This window comes from Tenrec ecaudatus, chromosome 7, assembly GCF_050624435.1.
Source record: "Tenrec ecaudatus isolate mTenEca1 chromosome 7, mTenEca1.hap1, whole genome shotgun sequence".
NCBI classification, from domain to species: domain Eukaryota; kingdom Metazoa; phylum Chordata; class Mammalia; order Afrosoricida; family Tenrecidae; genus Tenrec; species Tenrec ecaudatus.
Window position 1 is genome coordinate 21,352,940 of NC_134536.1, and position 25,934 is coordinate 21,378,873.

The 25,934-nt window shown below is 41.8% G+C and overlaps 1 protein-coding gene across 1 annotated transcript in view; it reads right to left on the reverse strand.

Moving 5' to 3' along the window:
• Positions 1-25,934, reverse strand: part of ADGB (androglobin) — a 226,980-nt gene that overhangs the window by 82,219 nt on the left and 118,827 nt on the right. The window contains 7 exon segments of the mRNA XM_075553888.1: positions 2,906-3,043; positions 3,681-3,816; positions 7,501-7,668; positions 11,361-11,475; positions 17,332-17,473; positions 20,374-20,476; positions 23,327-23,390. Of these exon segments, the coding sequence (XP_075410003.1) occupies positions 2,906-3,043; positions 3,681-3,816; positions 7,501-7,668; positions 11,361-11,475; positions 17,332-17,473; positions 20,374-20,476; positions 23,327-23,390 (866 nt within the window).

The following is a 25,934-nucleotide window of genomic DNA, read 5'->3' on the forward strand; positions in this document are numbered from 1 at the left end:
ACTTCAGAGAACAGCACTGAAGCTACAGCTCAGGAAGAGGGGCACTTCTGATTAGAGCACAGAGGAGCAAATGAAGGGGGAGGAAGGGAGAGTGGAACACATCCTGGCCCACCACGCCCTGAGGACGATATTCCTGCTCAGAGCAGCCAATGCACAGAGAGGACCATAGGGCAGGCCCTATGATTTAAAAAAAAAAAAAAAAGAAAGGTCTTATTTCAGACACACACACACACACACACACACACGAGAGACCCAGTTTTGGTGTCTTCTCTTAAAGCAGTGGTAGGCAGAATTCCACTGACGTTTAATCATTATTCATAAATGGGTGAAAAACAGCAATGTTTCTCTAAGCCTGATTATATAGATAATATAGGTTATAAAGATAATTATATAGTTAAAACATAATGGAAATTTTATAATTTGGCAAGAAAGATCCAAATCCAAAAAAAGTACAACCTCAAACTCAATGTCAGAAACTGGCATTCTTTCAATTTTTTTCCTTAACCTTCTTCATAGCAGTTACCTCTGTCTGAAATAGATTTCCTTTTTAACCATTTTATTGGGGGCTCATACAACTCTTATCACAATCCATACATCCATCCATTGCCAAGCACAGTTGAACATTTGCTGCCATCATCATTTTCAAAACTTTTTCTTTCCACTTGAGCCCTTGGTATCAGCTCCTCATTTTTTCCTCCCTCCCCATTCTCCCTCCCTCACGAACTCTTGATAATTTATAAATGATCATTTTTTCATGTTTTACACTGACTGATGTCTCCCTTCACCCACTTTTCTGATGTCTATCCCCCTGGGAGGGGGGGTATATGTATATCATTGTGATCAGTTCCCCCTTCCTCCTCCACATTCCCCTTACCCTCCTGGTATTGCTACTCTCAATACCAGTCCTAAGCGATTTATCTGTCCTGGATTCCCTGTGTTTCCAGCGCTTATCTGTACCTGTGTACATGCTCTGGTCTAGCTGGGTTTGTAAAGTAGAATTGGGATCATGATAGTGGGAGGGAGGAAGCATTAACGAACTAGAGGAAACTTGTATGTTTCATCGGTGCTGTGCTACACCCTGACTGGCTCATCTCCTCCCCACAACCCTTGTGTAAGAGGATGCCCAGTTGCCTACAGATGCTTTGAGTTTCCACTCCGCACTCCCCCGCTCTCATTCACAATGATATGATTTTTTTTTTTGTTCTGGGTCTTTGATGCCTGATCACATGGACACCTCGTGACCACACAGTCTGGTGTACTTGTTCCATGTAGACTTTGTTGCTTCTCAGCTAGGTGGTTGCTTGTTTATCGTCAAGCCTTTAAGACCCCAGACGCTGTATCTTTTGATAGCCGGACACCATCAGCTTTCTTCACCACATTTGCTTATGCTCTCATTTTGTCTTCAGCAATCATATCAGGAAGGCGAGCATCGTGAAATGCCAGGGTATTAGAACAAAGTGTTCTTGCATTGAGGGAGTACTTGAGTAGAGGCCCAATGTCCATCTGCTACCTTAATAATAAACCTATAAATATATGTACACAGATCTATTTCCCTATTGTTATTCTTAATATATTTACTTTTCCACTGTCTGCCTACCAGGAGACTTGGTGACATCGTGTCTATGTGTTGGGCTGAGATGCACAGGGCAGCAGTTTGAAACCACCAGCTCCTCCAAGGGAGAACCATGGGGCATCCTGCTCCCATAAAGAGGTACACTCTTGCAAATTCACAGGGCCAGTTCTGCTTTGTCATATAGGGTTTCTATGAGTTGGCATTGCCTCAGAGGCAATGAGTTTGGTTTTTGGTTTGGTGTGCCTATCGCCACTAAAGCACTAAATTTATTAGAAAAGAGAGCATTTCTATTTCATTGACTGGTATAAGGTCATAATTTTGAAGTGCTGTGTAGACAGCTAATCAGTACATATGTATTGACTTAAAAATGCAAATACTACTAGTGTATTATTAACTTATTCAAGGTTTTCAGTTTCTGAAAAATCACTGTATGACCTTTGACTACAGTATTTTAAAAAGCAAAATAAATTTCCATACACTTAATTTGATGAATATATTATTTCTCTAATTCTACAAAAAGCTAAAAATCTGGAAACAATCACATTTTCTATTAAGCACCACAATGTGACAATACAATTTAGTTTTGTATCTGTTTTTATGCTGTCACGTGTCTGCAGTTTCACTGTTTAGATGGACGTGTTTATTACTGTCGTTCAGTGTCTCAAAGAGACACGTGTTTGAACAAAATGTTTCAATAAGTTCGAGCCTCTGAGAAGAGGGGTTTTTTTAAACAAAATTTCAATGGAAAGCACAGGATGAAAATGACTGAACATAAGTTTTGCCCCTGCAGTATTTTATTTTCAATGGATAAATTATACACTCATATTTTATGTAAGATATTTTGTTTCGTATTCTTAAGTGTTTTCCTTTGGAAATGAGAGACTATGACAATGTGTTCTGCCTTGTGTGGGTGCCATGAAGGAGGCTGACGGAAGCGTCTTTCCTCGCGTCAGTCATTCCTTTGGAATAGAAACCCAGCAGCTATGACTCCACTAGGACTGGCTGGAGAAACACTCTGCTAGTCCCCAGGGACTTGCACCAAAAAGATCAGCTCCTTGTTTCTAAAGAGCCATGACAAACTGGGGAAATGTAGCTGGCATTCACTTGTTAAGTCAATTAGTCCTTCATGCTTACAGCGTGCATCTATGGTGGGCTCTCTAAGTTACAGACATTGTATGGAAGGAAAGAATTTACAGGTTGACATGCATCTTGTAAACTATCAGCCAACCCATAAAGCAGGATGCGTCTAAAATAGCTTTCACTAGCATACTTTCAGCCAACGCTTGTCCTTCTGCAGGGAAGTTCATTTTATAAAGGTTTGAAAAATCATACCTGGTGTTCTGGCCTTCAAGAGCAATCTAACATAAGTTCCTCTCCACGCGGACTGAATTTTAACTGCTGCTGCGACTTCCTCGGCAGAATATGTTTTCTCAGAAACTGGTGAAGAATATTTAATATCTACCCATTCCGCTGGAAAGAAAGGGGAAAAAGAGGGGGGGCGTTTGGGGTGGAAGTTAAACTTTAATCTCTTATTCAGCTGTGATTGCCATCAGCTAATAGACCCTGCTGTATCAAACCTCACCCTGACAGATTTAGCAGGGTATTCAGCCTCGCCCACTTCCAGTGGTCCTTTCATTGAATGTCAGTGTGGGGAGTGGAGCAGCACTCTCAAGACGACCAGCTGGTCGCACTACTGATCTCTCTGTGGAAGTAGCCAGATGCTCTCTCAAAAATGAGAAGGAACACCAGTGAAAGGACAGACCTGGAATGTTACTGGGATGAGAATATCGTCCCAGAATCCTCAAACCATACCGCATATGGGGAGAGCAATGATTTTCAGATTTTTTAAGGACAGGGAAAAATAGAAGTAAATCTGGGGTTTCCTTGCTGAAATATGTGTGGCGGGCAAAGGGGGCAGGGGGTACACAGGAGCCTCTTAGAACACTTTTGACTCGAGTCCCCTGAGCTTCGTTTGAGCTTCACCTCACTGGAGGCAGTCTCGCTCGACAAGCTCCATGGAAACCTTATGTATACGTTTCCCAGCTTATTCATCTTTTATAAGGCTAGGGATTCCTTGATCAAATAAAAATCTAAAATTAATTCATACCCAGAGAGACCTCTTCCAAGGGGGAATCGAGGAAATCCAACTCCAGAACCAAAGCACGAAATGCAAACTTCATGTTGGAAGGAGCCTTCATTAATTGAACTTTTTTCATTAAACGCCACAGAGAAATATGAAAGACCTAGAAAAATTTAAATGTAGTCCTGATTTTTTAAGCCAAGAAACGCTATTCCCTAAATGCTAAATGCTATTACCTATTATCAGAAGAGCATTTTAAAAAATCTAAAATGAAAATATACACACAATTTAACTGAAGACCATTAGTGTTACTTGGCCAGTTAAGAGACCACCAAACTTACTTCTCATTTATCAATTCCCAATTCAGTAACATTTAATCACTACAGCCATGTTTAAAACACATAATTAAACACAACATTGAACCTGATGAAAACGTACAGAATGAAATGTAAACATGGCCCTCGGTCTCAAGATAAAAGCCACAGTTTACTGCTTCCAAGGTATCACCCATGGGAAAACACATCGTCATTCCCTCTGCTACCAAGGGAAAAAGAAAATGTGCTGCTTGGAGTCACTATTTTTTGTTTCACAATGAAAACCTTAATTTACACTTATTTAGACATGTCTTTTGCATCATCTCCCTCCTTGCCATTGAGTCAATCCTGACTCATAGCAATCCTACAGGGCGGAGTAGAATTGCCCTGGAGAAGCCTTTTAATATACACATTGATTTAGAGTTTCTCCTATGATTAATGGTGGTCTCTAGAATTCTCTTTGCATATATTTATTTTATTTTTTGCTTCTGTATGTATGTGGTGCAGTGGGTTATGTGGTAGGCTGATGACCACAGGGTCAAGAGTTCTAACCCACCAGCCACTCCTGTGGAGAAAGATGAAGCTTTTTGTTCTTATAAAGATTTTAGAGCCTTGGAAACCCCTAGAGCAAATTGTACTGGAGAGATCATGAATTAGAATTGACTTGATGGCAGGTTTTATTCCCTTTTAAAAGACAGAACACAATACAATGGAGTCCATTCTGATTCATGGCTAGCTTGTAGAACAGAACAGAACTTCCCTTGTGGGTTTGTAAGGCTACAAATCTTCACCAGGGCAGAGAGCATCATCGCACAGAGCAACTGGTGGGTTTGAATGGTCAACTGCAGGGTTAGCAGCCTGATGCATAACCCATTATGTCCTCCGAGCTCTTAAAATGCCCTAAATAATTCAACATCTGATATAAAAATAAGACAAATGCATGTAAAATGTAATTACAACAAAAAATAAAGTTCTTCTATTAGCAAGTTCAGAGTCACACTCTACGACTCCTGTTCAGAGAGAGAGAAATAAGGAAGACTTGGTAATGTGGCCAGGGTTTTTAATCCTCCTACCAGCTGACTTCAGATCCACCGGCACCAATTTTTACATTCAAAACAAAGGTTGAACTTTTAATTTTAACTCTTCACATTTAGGAAAGATGATCTCATAAAAATAAAGGCCTTTCAAAGGAAAGCAGAAGTAATATGATTTTGAGAACATGGCTCTTCTGTTACAGGATTAGCAACTTTTATATCTCAATGGCTCATAAAATCAACGTTCATTTTCTCTGTCAAGGGCCCCTGGCCTGGATCCACTGGGTCTGGCTGGAAGCTGTGGGTGGGGTGTGCTCCAAGCATTTCTCCACGCCTCTTCAGCCAGTGGCAGGGCCAGGGATGGGGCATTCTTCTCATGGCAGCGCCAAGCTGTGCAAGTGTACCCAGGCCTCTGGACCTTTCACGCTCACTGGCATTCTACTGACCACATTTCCTCAATGACCAGCCTCAAAGTCATCAGGAAATACATCCGACCCACTATGAAGTTAAAGAAAGGGCATAAAAGTATACTGCTGGTAAAAGGAAGGCATGAAAAATTGAGGCAAACAACCCAATCTATCATGGGAAATAAAATAATTGTTTGATTACAAAATAATATTGTACTCAATAGCAGTAAAATGAACTGTCGCAACATCCATCAATATGGATGATTCTAAAAAAGGAAAGAAATGTAGAACAAAAGATATACTTCGCAAAGAATGAATCTAGTTTGGTTACATTACATAATTGCACATAAAAGTTAGGTGACATATGTCTATAGTCCCATACAAAGGAGATGAAATCATAAACAAAATCCAAAAATGGGAAATTAAAATTTAAAGATAGAGTATTTGGCAGTCACACTGAAAAGTTAACTATAGCAACTATAGCGAGGTGGATGAATTACCTATACTGATAACATTACATGTGGACTACATTCTCCAGAAAGGACGAAAGGAAATTCCCTTTGCTTAAGCAGTAAGAATGTACAATAGGGTGGGCACAAGGAAGGCACACATTCACAGCAGGAAGAAGCTGAATGGCGTCCTATAAACCTGTTAAGCCAATTTTGAGACATAGTGTCATTGGGATTAATAAGATCCTGCAATAGCACTGGACAGGCAATTGAACTTGCTTATGAGCAGTGAGGAGAACAAAACTATTACAAGATCATAGTAAGGTCAGAAGAGCACATAGAGAGCCTTGCTTGCACATAACAAGCTAATAAGCCATGATATTTACTAGAGGTGATGCATGTAAACAGGATGCTGAACTAAGCCATCTCGTCCTCACTGAGTACAGAGGAAGCTGAGTTTACTGGAGACAATATCTTGCCATCAATAAGTATATATAATTTTTTAAAGTCCTTAAGGCACTGTGACCATTTTCCGGAGTGACTGCATACTGAGGACAGGGACACATCCAGACCGGTTATGGGAGCCCCACTGAGAATTATACTAGAAGATCAAGAGAGTCATCGGGGCGGCACCTTGATTGAGTGGGGGTTTAGGGATGGCAGGTGAGAAAGAAAGGTCTGGTCTATTATTCTATTACTGGCCTGGTCTGTCTGGTATGTTACATGCTGGATTCTGAGTCTACAAACTACACTGAGGTCATTTCCTAAGGTTTCTGTACGGAGAACTGTGATAAATATAATTTATCATTGACAGAACGTTCATGTTGTTCTCTGGTCTATAGACTAAGAGCCACTACTGAGAAAAGCCAACAGGTATCCCCTGAAATTGTCTCACTCTGGCCAGGGCAGTACCATGAGCATATGCAAAAGGGCACTATGTCAAAATGGGGCAGCATAGTTCAGCGATATTAAAAATAATATAAAGGATGTAAGGATAGCTGCCTCGATCATGTCACCATTTGCATGGTCTCCCATAGCACAACTTGTAATCCTAGAATCTCAATGAGTAGTCCCCATTGGGGAAGGGAGCTGGCACATAAGTGCCCCAATCTCCCCATCTGTAAGTGGACCTTTCTTAGGGATGTCCCACTTAGTCTTTGCAAATCCCCAGGATGGCTTAGCCCACAGCAGTAATTTGCTCATGATCACAACCTTTCATAATTTGGTCTTACTTACTTCTTCTTTCTTCTTCATCTACCCTTGAAGTCACTGACTAAATAAATTATCTCCACCCAAATTCTTGCCCGGGGTCTTCTATTCGGGTTATCTAATGTAAGATACAGAAGCCCTTTTGGTGTAGTGATTATGGTTTGGGCTATGATCTGCAGAGTGCCTAGTTCGAAACCACCAGGTGCTCCATGGGAGAAAGATGGGCTTTCTACTCTTATAAACTATTGCAGGCTCAGAAACTCACAGGGGCATTGCTACCCTGCCCTACTCGGATGCTATGAGTTGGCATTGACTCAATGGCATTAAGGTGGATTTTTTGAGTGGGGGGGATGGGTGGGGGTAGTTTAATGTAAGATATACCATTTCAAGTCAAAAGCATCCTTCCCCAACTATCATATCCCCAACATACTTACCCTGAAGTGTTGAGCAGTTAGTTCTTTATCCTGGAGGGCCACAGGGTAGTGAGCTGCCTTCAAATCCTTCAGCGCTGCATTGAGTTTCGCCTTATCTTTGAAATTAGCAATCAAATTCCCAATAGCTTTCATAATTATTAGAGACTGTTCCGTAAATCGGTAGCTCTCCTATGATGATAAATCATAGCACACATCCTCACTTGGGTTTACTTGAGTGTATTTGGATTTACAGAAAGTACCAGCTGTTAAAACAGTGTCTGCTACACTGTTCATTCCTTGGGGGTAGTGGTGGTTTGGAGCGTCTCCAGTTTCCACAAGTGACTAAGCCCTGTACTACAACTGGAAGGCTGGAGGTTCAAGTCCACTTCAGAGGTGCCTCTATAGGAGAGGCCTAGCAGTCTGCTTCCCATAGAACTCCCCTGAACGCTCAAAGGGGCAGTTGTACTTTGTACACTGAAGCCTCTATGATTCAGAATCAACTGAACAGCAACCAGCAAGAAGGCAGTGGGGCTCCGTGGTAGAATTTTTACTTTCCATGTGGGATACCTGGGTTCAATTCCCTTAGGTGCAGCCACCACCATCACTGGAAGCTGGTGTGTTGCTATAATGCTGAACAGAGTGCAGCCGAGTTTCCCTCAAAAGGCAGACTGGGAAGAATGGCCTGGTGATCGCCTTCCCCAAACCGGGATATGGAAAAGCCTCTGACCACAGGCCAGGGATGTGAACAGCCCAGCTATCATGCAGAAAGCTTTGGGAAGTGGATGACTTCAAAGGCAGCTTGTCATTTGATCTCCCTTTTGACCTATTTGACTTTGCTGAGGATAAACAGCAAGTCTGCCAACAAGGGTGTGGGGTCTGGGGATGGCTGAGCAGAATGAGAGCCATAAAGAACACAAAGACAAGGCCTTCTGGATCTCACCTCCATCAACCATGGAGAAGTAGTAAAATCAAGATGGAAATAAAGATCTCAGGAAGTCACTGAAACCATACTAACTAAATATATGTTAAAACCCTGAGCAACCTGGTGGGAGGCGCACAAAGAAGTGAAACTGTCTGGGCGTGTCCTTTGGCTTCTCTGTGGGTAGGGAGGAGGGGCGTGCAGGGGCCTCTCTGCAGACATCTTGGGAAAGGACCTAGCAGGTATGCTTGGGCAGCATGTATTCCCTGCTGGGGCAAATAGCTGAGGAAAGTGGATGCTGGATGCGCACCTTCATGCATTTATTTCTCCATTATTACACTCTAGGTCCCACAACACGCTCTGAGAAAGCCTCTTTTATGAAACCTACCAGAAAATGACCACCAGGAAATTTTTTTTTCTTGTCAAGTGGAAGCATTGCAAGTGATCAGTAACATCCTATGAGACCAGGGTCTCTCTCTGTTTGTGTACTCTTTTTTTTTTTTTTTGAGAGAACAGGGGTCTACATTAGAACCAAAGAACACTGGGACCTGATCTTGAATCTTGAATCTTCGCAAGATAGATGAGTTGATAATCCAGGGAAATACTTTACCATGGTAAACATTTGAGAAATTCACTCACCTAAACAATTGTGATGAATTGGATAAGGTGCTAACTCTAAAATAGAACTATTAGACAAAGATAAACCAAGAATTTAAAGCAAGCAGGATCAATGTAATTAAGAAAATGGGGCCACCTAAATATTTGCCTCACTTGCTTATCTTCCCTCTGTGCCTTTTGAGCAGGAGGGAAAGAGGGGGTGAAGCTAGAGGACCAGCAGGAGAGAGGAGGCTGCCATGGAGACCTCTGCCCAGAGAAGCGAGGGTGCAGAGGTAGACCATGTCTTGGCCACGTGAACCCAGTGCAAGGGCGCCATCTTGTTGCTTCCCTGACCAAGATGCTTGCTGGCGGAGTGAGAGCATCCCACTCTTAAAACTGTCCTTGAAGATGGAGGTTGAAGTGGGTCAAGAATTACATCGGAGAAGAACCTATGTAAATTTGTTCACCAAATACTCACACCACCCAGAGGGCACCTAATGTGAAGGGAAGACTTCTAAGAAGAAGCTCAACCCACTGAGCCCATCTCTTCTTACAGAACCTGTCAAAGGCAAGAATTGAGGGAAAGCACTAAGGTGCCAAGACAAGAAAGAGGAGATGAGGACCTGTCAGCATCTCTTCCGTCAGACTCTCTCCCTCTGGGTCCCAGAAATACCCACTCATGATCCTTAGGGGAAAAAGAGGGAAAGGAGTGTAAGGGATCACGTGTTCAACTGCACTAAAAAGAGGCATGTGGAGCCTTTGAGTCCCAATGCCAGAGGGCAGGAGCTCCCTGAGGGGTTGGCAGGGGAGCCCTGGTCAGCAACGGTGAGGGCTCAGCTGCTCCCCCCAGAAGAGGACTAATGCAAAGACCTGCTGCCATCGGTTACTGTAAAGGTTACAGCCTAGAAACCCCCTGGGCAGTTCTCTCTTATACTGGGGTGTCCCCAGTGGAACGAACTCAAGGAGAGTTAAGGAAAGATATGACAGTGGATCTGAAAGAGGACTCACCAGGGCAGAGGTGAAGGCAGTTGCTAGAGAAAAGGAAACTCATATTTGTGTCCCTCACAGAGTTAAGACTTTTTTTTACGAAATGGCATTTGGGAATTTCTTACAGACTATACTTGATATTTTTAAATATAAGAACTGTCTAAATAAACAAGCGGCATCTAGCTCAGAAGCAACAAAGTCCACATAGAAGAACACACCAACCTGTGTGATCACGTGTTCCCGAAGGGATCAGTTATCAGGCATCAAAGAACAAAAAACCATATCATTGGCTGCACACCTCCATAATACGATCGCCGAAGACAAACGGGTGCATAAGCAAATGTGGCGAAGAAAGCTGATGGTGCCCGGCTATCGAAGGAGATAGTGTCTGGGGTCTTAAAGGCTTGAAGGTGAACAAGCGGCCATCTAGCTCAGAAGCAATAAAGCCCACATGGAAGAAGCACACCAGCCGGTGCAATCACAAGGTGCCACAGGGACCAGGTATAAGGCATCATGCAAAAAAAAATATATATATATATATGTGTGTGTGTGTGTGTGTGTGTGTGTGTGTGTGTGTGTACACCATAGTGAATGAAGGCCCAAGTGTCAACCACTGGAGATCCCCTCATAGAGGGTTTTAGGGTGCGATGTAGTACCAATGAAGAACACAGCTTTCCCCCAGATCCTGGATGCTTCCTCCCCCCAACTACCATGATCAGAATTCTACGTTGCAGGACTGGATAGGGCAGAGGTTGTACACTGGTGCATATGGGAGCTGGAGGCACAGGGAATCCAGGGTGGACGATACCTTCAGGACCAGGGGTGTGAGGGGCGATGCTGGGAGAGTGGAGGGTGAGTGGGTTGGAAAGGGGGAACTGATTACAAGGATCCACATGTGACCTCCTCCCTGGGAGATGGACAGCAGAGAAAGGGGGGAAGGGAGACTCCGGATAGGGCAAGATATGACAAAATAACAATCTGTGGATTATCAAGGGCTCATGAGGGAGGAGGGAGCGGGGAGGGAGGGGAAAAAAAGAGGACCTGATACAGAGGGCTTTAGTGGAGAGCAAATGCTTTGAGAGTGATTAGGGCAAAGAATGTACGGATGTGCTTTATAAAATTGATGTATGTATATGTGTGGATTGTGATAAGAGTTGTATGAGCCCCTAATAAAATGTAAAAAAAAGAAAACCCTATTCCAAGAAAAAAAATTAAAAACAAAACAAAAAAAGAACTGTCTAAATTAAGAAAATAGCAATATGCTTAATCTAAAATTTTTGAAATGAACACCAATAAAACTTCCATGATTTACGCATTTATGATTGGGAAAAAAGAAAAGAAAAAAAAAACCTCTTCATTCCATTGCTGAAATATTTACCGGCTCAAAGTAGGGTAGCACCACATCTTCATCTCCCACAACAAACGTCACCATGCTACAGACGTGTATGTAATGTCCTATTGGGGAATATATAGTGACGAGCAGCATGTGTCTCCTAAAGAAAATGGGCACTATGTTAGGACGGAATATTTCCTTGGTGGCAGTACTTGCCTCTGTTAACAATTTGATGATCACTTGAACCTGAAACTAAGTCAAACATTCCTGAAGGGCAGAACCCTTTAACACACCTGATATAAAAGCTCTTAGAATTTTAACCCTGAAAGAACCTTGAGAGGTCGGGGAGTCTATATTTTTTAAAGTTATGTAGGGTACATTTAATTGCAGTGAATGGCAAAGTAGCACGAGAGATTTCTTGCATACTGTGAAAGACTAGTCTTGATTTTTCCCCAAACAGCTACAGCAATGGCTATTGTCATAGGGCTTCGTCCACCCCACATCTGTCACTCGGCAGTACTGTGGTGGCTAGTGCGTTGCTGTGAGGCTGGAAGGTATGTTGCTGGCATTTCAAATACTAGTAGGGCCAACAAGACAGATGTCAGTAGATCATGCAGATTAAGACAGAATATGGAGGAGGACCTGGAGACACACTTATGAAAAAATGGGCCATTGAAAACCTGATTAACAGGACCAGACAGCTGTTTGACATAGGACAGGACACCAGCCCCTTGGGTGGAAAGACACTTGAACTTTAACTCAGGGAGGGCTGTGTTCTCTAATTAGAGTTGATCTCAGTGATGTGGATGAAATAGAATTTTGCAGATGTTCATTCACTGATGTGGTACAACTCAAATTGAGAAGAAACAGCTGAAAATATCCATTAAAAATAAGAATGCATGAATATAAGGAAACTGGAGGTCATCAAAAATAAAATAGAGTGAGCATTCTGGACGCATTTCTTCTAATATTTCCTTGTTTGTTCACCTGGACATTAGTCTTTGCCAACACCATGATTTGAATACTTCAATTAAAAAAATTTTTGTTGTTGTTATTTTTACTGATTAGCTTTAGCACACCTATGAGGTTATTCAAAATACCCGAGGAATGAATAACAGAATTGTAGATTAACAGATACACTGGATGATGTAAAATGTGCCCAAAATAATAATATGTAATATAATAAGAAGGGTTACTGAGGGAAACATTGGGGGGAGGGAGCCGATGCTAGCAGCAACTGTCTGTATAATTGTCCTTGATCTAATAGAATTATGGATTGTTACAATATCTGTAAGTATCCCCAATAAAAAGATTAATAAAAAAGAAATACCGGGCTTAGGTTAGGTGCACCGGAGTAATTAAAGTGACATCTTTGCCTTTTAGAACTTTAGAACAGAAGTTTCTTGCAGCAAGATGTGCCCAGAGAAATATATCCTTTTATTAATGGGGGTGGGGGGAGAAGGAGAAATATCCTATGCATTAGTGTGTTGGGGTGGGCTTTTTGGAACCATTTTGAATAGACAGCCATATGATAACAATGCCAGGAACCACAAACTGAAGAGACAGGACTTCTCTTTCATTGTTAAAAAGAACATCTTGTGATCTATCCTGAAATACCGTGGTGGTGGTGGTGGTGCTGCTGCTGCTGCTGCTGCTGCTGCTGCTGCTGCTGCTGTTTGGCGACAATGCATAGCAACCCTGTGGAAGACAGAACGTAGCAACCACCTGGTCTTGCCGCATGCTCACTCTTGTCATTGTGTTTGAGGTCACTGTAGCAGCCACTGTGTTGACCCATCTTGTCCAGGGCCTTCTTCTCCTCCATTTTACCAAGCATCCTGTCCTTCGATAATCTTCACCAATACCATCGTTCAAATGTATTGATTTTTCTTTGGGCTTCCTTATTACATATCCAACTTTTAATTGAATCTGAGGCAATTGAAAATACCTTTAGATCAGGCACACTTTAGTCCTCAAATAACACCCTTGCTTTTCAACACTTTCAAGTCCTGTGCAGTAGATTTACTGAATGTCTTTTGATTTCTTGACTACAGTTTCTATGAGCATTGATTGTGGATCCAAGCAAAACAAAATCTTTCACCACTCCAGTCTTTTCTCCATTCATCGTGATGTTACCCATCGGTCCAGTTGTGAGGATTTGGGTTTTGTTTACATTGAGTTATAACGCATATTGAAGGCTACAAACTTTGACCGTCATAGCAAGTGCCTCAAGCAAAATTGTGTCATCTGCGTATTGCAGGTTGTTGATAAACCTTCTTCCAATCCCGATGCCACATTTGTCTTCATATAAGCCAGTTTCTCTGATGATTTGCTCAGCACACAAATTGAGTAAGTATGGTGAGAGGGTACAACTCTGATGCATACCTTTTGTGATTTTTAACCATGTAGTGGTCCCTTGTTCTGCTTGCACACCTGTCTCTTGATTCATGTACAAGTTCCTCAGGAGCACAATGAAGTGTTCTGAAATTCCCATTTCTCTCATTTTTATTCACAGTTTGTTATGATCCGCACAGCTGAATGTCTTTGTACAGTCAATCAAACCCAAATAACCATCTTTGTGGCATCTCTACTTTTAGCCAAGATCAATGTGACATCAGCCATGATATCCCTTGTTCTACATCCTCTTCTGGATCCGGCCTGAACTGCTGGCAGCTCGCTTTACCCATCCTTAGATGATCTTCAGTAAAATTTTACTTGCATATCATATCAATCATATTGCTCTATAAAACTCGTACATTCTGTTGTGCCACTTTTCTTTGCAATGAGTATAAAGATGGATCTCCTCCAGTCAAACGGTTAATTAGCGATCTCACCGATGTCTTGTGATAGATGAATGAGTGATTCCAGTGCGTTAGCAGATTGCTAAAACATTTCTACTTGTTTTCTGTCAATTCCAGGAGCCTTGTGTTGGGCTAATGCTTTTAGTGAAGGCTGGACTTCTTCCTCCAGTACCATTGGTTCATACTCATAATACGATCTCTTGAAGTTGTTGAATGTCAACAATTCTTTTTGGTACAGTGATTGTGTACATTCTTTCTTCTTTTGTTGCTTCCTGCATCATTTACTATTTTGCCCAGAGAATCTTTCAAGATGGAACTGGAGCCTTGGAATTTTCCTTCAGTTCTTTCAGTTTAAGATATGCCAAGTGTGTTGTTCTTCTTGGTTTTCTAATGCTAGGTCTTTGCACCTTTCACTATAATACTTGAAGTTGTCCTCTCAAGTTGTCCTTTGAAATTTTCTGTTCAACTCTGACTTATTTCTTCCATGTACCTTGGCTACTCTATGATTAAGAGTATTTTTCTGAGTCTCCTCTGATGCCCAAGCTGATCTTTATTCCCTTTCTTGTATTTTTAATGCCCTTTTGCTGCATTCAGGTAGGATGTTCTTGATGTCATTCTACAGCTCATCAGGTCTCCTGTCATCAGGGTTCAATGCACCAAATCTCTTCTTGAAATGTTCTCAAAATTTGGATGGTGTATATTCAAGGTCAGATTTTCATTTTCTTTAACTTCAATTTTAACTTGATGGTCTATATTACAGTGGGCTCATGACCTGGAGTTAGCTACTGACACTGAGCTTGTCAGCTGTCTCTTCCCACAAAAAATAAAATAAACCCAAACAACCAAAGTCCCTGACATTGGGTTGATGCTTATTCATATCAACCACATTGGACAAGGCAGAATTGCCTCTCTGAGCTTCTGAGACTGTAATTCTTTGAGGGAATAGAAAGTCTTGTTTTTCTCCAGTGGCATGACTGGTAGTTTTGAACTAATGACCTTGCAGTTGGAAGCCCCACAGTGTAACCACTAAAGCCTCTCCCACCGAGGTAGTCTATTTTTTTTTAATTCCATCTGGAGGAGTACTTGTGCATAATCGTATTTTGTGTTGTTGAAAAATATTTGGTATTAACAAGTTCTCCAGCTTCATTTCTATCAGCAAGGCCATATTTTCCAACTACTGATCCTTCCTCTTTGTTTCCAACTTCTGAATTCCCATAGTGAATAATTATCTATGCATATTGGTTGTGTATTTGATCAATTTAAACCTGAAGGTGTTGGTAGAATTCTTCAATTTCTAGATCACCTGCTTTAGTGGCTGGCAACTAAATTAAATAATAGTTGCATTAATTGGATTTCCTTGATCCAGATAGGTATTATCCAATAACAGCATTATACTTCAGGATTAATCATGAAATGTCCTATTTGATAATGAATGCAACAGCATGCCTCTTGAATCTGACGTTCCTTGCACAGTACATAATATGCATTTCTGATTTTAAATGGCCAGTACAAATTCATCTCAGTTCACTGACACCTAGTATAGTGATCGTCATGCCTTCCATTGAATTTTGACAACTTTCCATTTTCCTATGGTTGTACTTTGTCCCTTCCAAATTCCAATCGCTAATTGATGCTTGAGGCTATTTCTCCTCATTTGGCATGATGCCCCATCAGTAAATGAGTGCCGCACTGGATTTACACCTGCCGGTTTGACTCCGTCCATGTCGGGAGAGTCAGCGGTACTTTGAGAAGGCTGCTCTTCCTCAGTCATACTTTGAGTGGTTTGTGGCTCATTTTATGGCTCTCTCTCTGACAGTGTTCTGCTGTTTATGAGGTGTTTAACATATGATAATGTTTGTTTGGATACTATGCATAAGGTTTTCAGTGGCTAATTCCTCTCAAGGGGACAGCCTATGCCTTCTTCAAAGTCTCTTCTTAGTCTGGAAGCTCTGCTGAAGCCTGTTCACTTGGGTCACCCTTTCCGTGTTTGAAACACCAGTGTCATATCTTCAAGCATCACAGGAACACAGACACCACAGGATGGCTGACAAATGGGGACTGGCTGTCAGTGGTAGGGTAATATTCATATGCATATAAGGAAGACCAGTTAATAAGACTATTAGTAAAATGTATGCACCAACCACTCATACCAAAGAGGAGAACAATTGAAGCTTGTTTACCTTCTACATTAGTTTTCTAAGGGATTTCAAGGTCAGTTTCTGAAACACTGTATCACTATACCAGCATGTAGCATGGTTGAAAGCAAGAACATCAATATTCTCTCAGCTGTTTAGGAAGTCGAGTGCATTCAAAACACATGAGAATGGATTAGGTCCTTTGACTAGAAATGTGAATATAAAATATAATCTATTACTTCTCTATGTTTGTTATGTCGGCTGTCCATCACTCAAACAAAGTAACTGGGTTTCTGGTAGATTCTCGCCATGTCAGAGATTTTAGAGCAAGGGTAGGAAATGCTGAAGGTTTTAAACCATCATTTTCTAAGGGCATTTAATACAGTATTTTAGCACTTTATTTTGTTGCATAGGCTTAAATTTTACACAGCAGCCATACTTTGTCTTTGGTAATAGAATAAGTAGACTTGGCCTTTGAAAATAAATCTATTGAAAATCTTTCATCATCTGAAATATGAAGTAATAATATTTTGAATTTTATTAATCAAAAAGACCTTTTGATTATGCATACTTGAGTGAAAAAATTGATGGTTTTAACCAATTTTCTCTAAATTTAAAATAAATTCTAACAAAACAAGCTAAAAGTAAAATCATATATTACTATATATAGTGAATATATATGTTTACAATAACAAGACATAGAAATTGGTAGGGTAAAAGGTTAGGTTGGTTAATCTGTGCTTAGGTAAAATCATGGCTTTTCCAAGAAATACCAAAAGAGTAATAAGTAAACAAAAATGATTCTTAAACATATTAATTTTAGGAAAAGTTGGGTTAAAAAAGTTTAAATAGTATTTCTTCAAACAATATTCACAGAATCTCTGATAATTATGAGTGTTCCACAAGGGAATTCAGTATACAGAATTTCTTCTCTTTAGTTGTTCGTGTATTTTTCTCAAGAACCATGCTTTCTGAAATCACCTCAGCAAACAATACCCTAGAGAGACATTGTTTAATTCTTAGTAGTCACGGTTTACAAGGCTCTATAAATTCTCAGTATGGGAAAAGTACATCACCACGTACCCAACAGGCAGACGAACCACCGTAGCCTTGGTAGCATAAGTATGAATCTTCAGAACAAGGCTTCGTGGCTTCAGAGATTTCCAAGAAATTTCTTCAGCCATGAGTAGTCCAGGCTCTATAGGAGGACTGTCTTTTGTTAAAGCTTTGGGAAAAGTTAAAAAAAATTAAAATTTGATTTTGAAAGTATAACTTGCTTTTCTGATAGTTCTCTCATTTTAAGCCAATAAAATCATAACCCATTTTAAAATTGGGATATTAGACATATTCTAAAATGGTTATGAAACAATAGATTCCAGAAATTGTTAATTTGTGTTAGAGATAAATGCTTTCAATAAAAGAAGAAAAACAGATCAAGGAATTAGAGAGGAGAGAGAGAGAGTATGTGTGTTTTATGTTAGCTTTGAGGCATTTCAGTTATGTTTGTCAGGGAAAACTTTTGAATAAATATATAAATGAAGAATCCAACTGTGTGATGTACTAGAAGAAATCATTCTAGAAAACTGAACTGGTTACAACAATGACGCCCCAGGAACAAACGAGTGGGGTGAAAGGGGGTCGTCTGGTAAGGATGAGATAGGAGATAAATCCAACTGCCAGATTCACTTCTTTCCTTCGGGTGGCTTCGAGGTGGTCCTCATTCAGAGGGACCCTTCCTACGACAGAAGGGAACCCTGCCGGTCCTGCACCAGCCTCACTCTTGTTATGTCTGAGCTTACTGTTTCAGCCACTGTGCCAGTCCATCCTTTTGAGGTTCTTACTCTGACTTCCTACCAAGCAGATGTCCTTTTCCACAGACCGATCTCTCCTGCTAACACATGCACAGTACAAAGGATACAACCTCAACATCTTCCCTTCTAAAGCCCATTCTGACTTTACTCCTCCAAAGAGAGATGTGATTTTCTTTCTGGGAGCTCATGGTATTTTCAATATGCTGACAATATTCTTGACCAACACCAGAATTCAAATTCTGCTGCAGTATTCCTTACTCATGGCTCAGCTATTACATGCATATGGGGCAACTGAAAACACCCTGGCTTGAGCCAGGGGCACCTTAGTCCTCAAGGTGGCATATGTGTTTTGGCAGCAAATTTCTATGTTTTGATTACTTATTTGCTGCTTCCATAGGTGCTGACTGTGGATGCAATCTTGAACAGTTCCAGGGTTTGCTTAACGTATTATGATGTTTCTTTATTGGTAACATTGTGATGATTCTTGTTTATATTTAAATGTAATCCATACTCATGGCTGCAATGTTTGACCATCAGTGAACATTTCAAGTATTCTTAACCTTCAGCCAACAAGGTTGTATCATCAGCAAATAAAAGATTAATGAGTCTTCTTCATATAGTCTAACTGCTGATGATTTGCTCAGCATACAAATTAATTAAGTATGGTGAAGGCATACACCACTTTTAACACGTTTCCTTATTTTCAAACATCTGGAATGCCTTTGCTCCTCTTGAATGACTTTCTCTTCTTGGTCTTCCTGCAGGTTCTCCATAAATGCACTGAAGTGTTCTTGAGTGTCCATTCTTCACAATAATATCCATAATTTGTGATGACCCGCACAACTGAGCATCTTTGATTAGTTAATAAAACACAGGCACACATCTTTCCACTAGTCTACGAAAGCCCAACCAACTATTAAACATCAGCAATGATGCCTATTTCACATACTTTTCTGAATCCAATTTGGATTTATTGTATTTCTCTGTCAAAATACTGCTGCAACCATTCTTTCAATTATCTTCAGCAATGTTTACCTCAAGTGTGGTAACAATTACGTTGCTCAACAATTTACACATCCTCTCGCATCTCCTTTAGTTAGAATGAACATAGACCTCAATCTCTTCTTGTTGGTTGACCATGTCCCTTTCTTCCAAGTATCTTGGCATGGACTAGTTAGCGCTTCTAACAGTGAAGCCATTTGGTGAACCTTCCAGCTGGCATTCCTTAAATTCCTGCTGCCTTGTTTTTGCCAATACTTCAGTGCAGCTTGATGTACTTCTTTCAGTCCCTCTAGGTTCTTTATCACATGCTACCTCCTGAAATTTCTGGCTATCAAGCAATTCTTTTCGGTACAGCGATTCAGTATTCCTCCCATCATCTTTTAATGCTTCCTGAATCATTCAATAGTTTGACCATATATTCCCTCAATATTGTAACTGGAAGCTGGCTTGACTTTTTTTTTTCAGTTCTTTCATTTAAAATGTTAAATATTTTCTTTTGGTTTTCTATTATCAAGTCTTTATATATTTAATTGTAATACATCCTTTTTATATCTTTAGCTCAGCTACTTTCCTTCATATTTTTATCTAATTCATTTTAGTAATTCCATGTTAAAGAGCAAGTTTCAGAGTTTTGTATCTCCTATCATGGCTGCCTTCCTAATAAATTTTTACTTCTTCATCTGTGATGTCCTTGATGTCATATCTGGTCTTCAATCATTAGTGATCGATGCATTAAATTTGTTCTTGAAATGTTTTTTTAATTCAATTAAGATATACACAAGTTTGTTCTTTGGCTCTTGTGCACTTATTTTAACTTTCTTTAGCTTCACTATGGATTTATATACTAGCTACTAATATTCTGCTTCACCGATGGCCCCGTCCTTGTTCTGACTGAATGTATTGAGCTGCTTTATTGTGTCTTTCCACAATGTTGCCAATTTTTCCCTGTGAATTCCATCCAGTGAGGTCCACATACATACTTGAAAATTATGCTACTGAAAATGGCATTTTAATGAATAAGTTATTGGTCTTGAAAATGTCTATTATAAGGTCACTGACAGTATTTCTACTACAAATACAACCTTTTTTTTTTGTTTCTTACAGATGGAAAGAAAAATGGAAAGACTAAGTGGGCCAAAGAGGTGAAGGCTGGGGGAACAAGAGTGGGTGTCATTCTTGATGTCTGAAGAATAAGATATGGTGTGAGGTGGTATAAATGTCTTCATCCATAGCCTAAAATCTCCCAGTATTGCACTTCCCCTAACCTTACTGTGAGATGGTTTATGGTGGTCATTTTCCCATGCCCTCTTACCTCCAGATTCGCCCCAGCGTACCAACGCAGAAAAGCAAACTAGCAGTTCAATTGGTTTTAGACTGTCCACAAACAGATAGTAGGACACACGTTCATCTGAGAACTGCAACACATTAAACCAGTCATCGTACTCATTAACATGTATTAATGTTATTGTTCCTGCTTGCAAAAACACTGTGTCACAATACTAATATTCACAGAAAACTTCCTATGTTTCAGATGCCCTGATAGAAAGAAAATCTTACTGGGTGAAAACATACAAGAGTTCCTAGTTTATGGACACTGGGCCTGCAGGGCCTGGGAGTCAGCCTGGCGCTCGTGTGAGAAGCACTTCTTTGTGAGGGAAGTGATGGTTCTGGAAATGAGAAACAGGCTGGACACAGAGCCGGGCACTGCTCAGCGTGGGTCTGTGACTCATAGCGAGGCTGTGGAGTAACTTTGCTGAAGGATCGAAATGGGGTGACATAAATCCTCTCCTCTTCTTCTCAAAACCGTCAGAAGTGTCATTACTGCTTGATGGTGTACCAGACTCTGTGCTTCTGTTTGCAGAGACAAAGCCAGAACTTCCCCTGATAAGGGCTCCGGATACATGACCTCAGCTGATCCTCTGTAGGTAATGGGGAAGGAATGACTTTTGAGACAAGTTATTTGCCAAAGGCCATACAGTGTGCAAGCAGCAAAGCTGCTATTCGAAGTATCACACACGCACGCACGCACGCACGCACACTGGAATACCATCATTGCTACAGAGTAATGAAACTGCGACTGTGAACTCACAGCATGAATGGACTTGAAGAATATCATGCTGAGTGAAACTGACCATTTACAAAAGGACAGCTATTTTATGAGGCCACTGTTACAGAGGTTCTTGAACTAAAAGAACCCATCTTTGATGGTTGGGGGTGGGGGAGGTGAAGCAATAGGCTAGAGGGTGGACGGGTAACTTGGGTGAAGGGAAGGGAGTATCCCATAGACGGAGAAGAGAAGGCAAAGGTGGGCAGGGCAAGCTAGCAGAAGGCTGGATAAGTAGTTTCATGCAAAAGGTTGTTGAATGCAAAATTTGTTATCTGAAATGTAAGCCCCGCATGATTCACACGCACAAAAATAAATATATAAACAAAAGTATTTGTGTCTGACTCAAGGCCTGCACTCCTGACTCCTGGCCTGCTCTTGCTTCTCGCATTCCTAATGAGTCAACCCATTCTGAAGGATGCCACTCAGTAAAGTGCTAGGTAAATGTAACTGCAGGTAAGTGCTTGGCGCTCAGCGGTTTGAGCCCACCAACCGCTTGGTGGGCAAAAGATAAGAAAGAGATGCCTGCCTTGCAAACCGTAGGGAGCCAATCCGTCTGTCCGGGGAGTTGGCATTGGGTCGATGGCACCCAGTAAAGCTTTGCACATTGTTTTACCGCCATATTTCAAAATCGGTGGCAAAGAAACACCCCAAGTTATGAGAAAAGGAAACCTTGCTTTTCAAACAAGTGCGACCTTGCGGGAATGCGGAATACAACAACGCAAGATTGTTAAAAAGGATGGCTTCCCTCACAGTGTTCCTAATTAACTATCACTCGGTGAATTATTCCGTTTGCTTCCTCGTAGCTGTACTTTTCAGTGGTAGAGACAATTGTTTCAAATGCTCACTCTTGGGAAGTCTGAAGGAGCCAGGAGCAGCTAGCCCAGCGTGTATGCATGCCTAAGGCAGAGCAAGCGTAAACACAGAGCTTGCTTCCTGTCATTATTCAGAGTCTGAGAACTTGCTAAGGCTGGTTGGTCCTGATGAGCATGTGTATTGGCCACACCCAACACCAGAAAATGTGTGCTGAGAAAATGACTCAGGCTCCCTCCCAACCCCCTGCTTCCTCCGTGGCTGCCCACCTTTGACCCCAGATCCTTCTACCCGCTAAGCCATCCATCAGCTGTGGGTGCCAGTCTCCTCCAAGGACAGGCCTTAGTTGTTTTTTGGTTTGTTTCTCCCTTTGTGGGTGGGAGATTTGTCTACATATTATAAAAAATATTAATAAGTATCAAGGGAACAAAGAAACATTTAGAGATGTTCATTTAGGGATGTTGCTGCTGTTACCAAGCTGAAATGCTAAGAGGGGAAAAAAAATCTACCTTTGCTATCAGTTTATAAACTTGAGATCAGAATTAAGGTCAGGAACACACACACACACACACACAGACATTGCTATCTGGATAGAGATGATAGACAGATGAGAGAGAGGGACGGAGAAGGAGAGAGAGAGGGAGAATGACTTATGAGAACGCTGCCTTTAATAACAACAGCTAGACTGGAAGTGCAGCGGTTACACATTGGCCTGCGAACTGCCAGGCCAGCAGATTAAAGCCCACAGCCTCTCTACGGGAGAAAGTCGAGGATTTCGGCCCCCGTTTACACTCTCCAAACCCCAAAGGGACAGGTCTACTCTGCACTGAAGGGGCTGCTGTGAATCAGAATCACCTGTGGGCAGAGTTTGGTTCCTAGTTCTGCAATGTTGCTCTTCACTCATTAGGAAGCAATATGTGCTGCATACAACATTTGCCTGTTCCTTAACTCCACAGCGCCGATCTCTTATTAGCCCACTGTACAGATGAGAGATTGAGGGAAAAGCGAACTAAAACCACACGCTCATTTACTCCAACATAGAGGAGATATTGGCCTGCATTTAAAACCAATAAATTAAAAAAAAATACCAAAACAGTAAACTTAGCTTTAGAGCCTCTCACCTGCTTCTTATAAAGGTGTACCTGGTAGAAAAGGTGTGGTCATCAAAATTAGATAATTACCATCATATGTGAGGTTTTTAAAATACAATTGCTATACGTTTATTAACTCTTGAGAAGTTTGAAACCATTATCGCTCCTAGAACTCTACAAAAAATTCAATTATGAATTTCCTTAGAGAAAGACATATTTACACGTCTGCAAAGACAATTGAAATAAAATATATTTACCTTACATTCCGATTTCTGAAAGTTGAAGCAATATGAATTTGGCTTGTGGAAAATATATATAGTCCTGAAAAAAATTATAAAAGGTTATTGCCATTATATTCAACAGACTAGTACTTCATGTTCCACCACTTGTCTATCAGTTTGGCTTCTGGCTGTGGCTTGTGTGCTGCTGTGAGCCTGGGAGTGATGTCACTGGTCTTTCCAATATAAACAGGGCCACCCAAAGTTAATAGGTTTCAGCAGCGCTTCCAGACTCAGAGTAGAATACGAAGAAGGAACAGACTGCCACTGTCTGAGGAATAGCCCATGAAACGCTTATGGGGAGCATCAAAATATTGCCGAATCCTGAGCACCCCATGAGTAAAAGAACATCGTCAGACACGGCACGTGACGATGAGGACTATGGGTGGACAAATATGAATGAAGAAGAGCAGCCTTCTCAAAGTAACCATAATGATGCAGCGGAGCAGAGCAGGAGTAAAGACCTGGAGATCTCTATTTCCTGATGGGGCGTGACTTAAAATGAGATGAACCAAATGCAAGCATCTATTAATAATCGGAACTGGGAATGTACGGGTATAAATCTAGGGAAAGTGGAAGGTGTCAAAAAGTAAACGGAAAGCATAAAGATGGATATGCTAGGTGTTTGTGAGCTGAACTGGGCTAGTATGAACGCTCTTGAATAAAAAAACCATAATTTACTATACTGGGTATAACAGATTCAAGAGGTTCGCTGTGACATGCATTGGACAAAAGGACATTTCAAGGTCTATCTTGAAGTGCAATGCTGTCTGTGATAGGATCATATCTGTTGGCATAGAAGGGATTCCAGCCAATACAATTATTATTTGAATTTACCACCAACCACTAAAGCGGGTCATGCAGAAACAAGAATTCTACCAGCATCTTCAGTCTGACATTGATTCAAAGTGCAAGCAAGAGGCATTAATAATTACTGGCAGACCCTGTCCCATCTGCCACCTTGACTCCGAGACTACCTCAAACCTGTAGAAAGACATCATGCAGAAAATTTTTTCCCGGGAAATCTTGGACTCCAGGGGCAACCCCACTGATCAGGTGTACCTGTACACGACCAAGGGCTGATTCTGAGCCGCTGGACCTAATGGAGCTTCCACAGGGATCTATGAAGCTAAAACTGAGAGATGGAGACAAGCCACACAGCCTGGGGAAAGGGGTCCTGAAGATTGTAGGTCAACAAGGCATTAGGTCCCACTCAGCTGGAAAAGAAACTAAGTGTTGTCGATTAAGAAAAAGTGGACAAATTTATGATAGAGCTTCCTGGGGTTAAGAATGAATCCAAGTCTGGGGCCACTGAGAACCTGGGCATGTTCCTGGCCGTGTGCAAAGCAGGTGCAGCTGAGAAGGGGGTTGCTTTCTACCGCCATATCACAGACCTTGCCGGGGAGCAGGACCTCGTGCTCCCAGTGCCTGCTTTCCAAGTGATCAATGGGAGTTCCCACGCGGGAAACAAGCTAACGATGCAGAAGTTCATGATCCTGCCCCTGGCAGCCAGCTCCTTCAAGGAAGCGATGCGCATTGGTGCATCACCTGAAGGGGTCATCAAGTCCAAGTATGGGATGGATGCCACCAATGTGGATGATGAAGGTGACTTTGCACCCAGGAGCCTGGAGAACAATGAAGCCCTGGGGCTGCTGATGGCCGTCCAGGCTGCTGGCTCCCAGGTTAGGTCTTGATTAGCATGGATGTGGCAGCTTCCGTGTTCTATCGCAACAGGAAAAGGGACCTGCACTTCACATCGTCTGATGGCCCCCTGTGGCACTTTACTGGGGAGAAGCTGGAGGAGTTGGACATGAGCTTTGTGGAGAACTTGCCTGTTGCCTCCATGGAAGATCCCTTTGATCAGGATGACTGGGCCACCTGGACCTCATTCCTCAAGGGGGTCGACATCCAGGTTGTGGGGGATGACCTCACCATCCCCAACCCCAAGAGGATTGCACAGGCTGTTGAGAAGGCCCGCAACTGCCTGCTGCTGAAAGCCACCAAATCGGCTCCTTGATGGAGTCCATTCAGGCATGCCAACTGGCTCAGTCTAATAGCTGGGGGGCGATGGTGAGTGCCCACTCCAGGGAGACAGAGGACATACTCATGGTGGGACTTGGTTCTGGACAGATCAAGACGGGTGCCTCCTGCCCCTCAGAGTGTCTGGCCACATACAACCACCTCATGAGGATTGAGAAGGCTCTTGGAGACAGGGATGTCTTTGCTGGGTGGTAACCAGAAGGCCAAGTAAGAAGATAGAGCCCCCAAGCCGCCACTAGACAGATGCAGGCTTGGAGCCTTCCCTCTGATGTAAACACTGGAGCCAACCAAAATGAAACAAAACAGAACAAAACAAAATGACTGGTGAATGGTATGTAAAATGGGAGACAAAGAGGAACGGAAGAGGAATATTTCCCACAGTTGGAAACATGGTCTCAGTGATGACAGAAATGAAGCTGGAGATCGCCTGGTAGAATTGTGCAAGATCAATGACTTGCTCATAACCCACACCTTAGTTGAACAACACAAAGGGCGTACTGTGGTGGCTTGCATGTCGCGGTGATCCTGGAAGCGAAAGTCTCTAGTA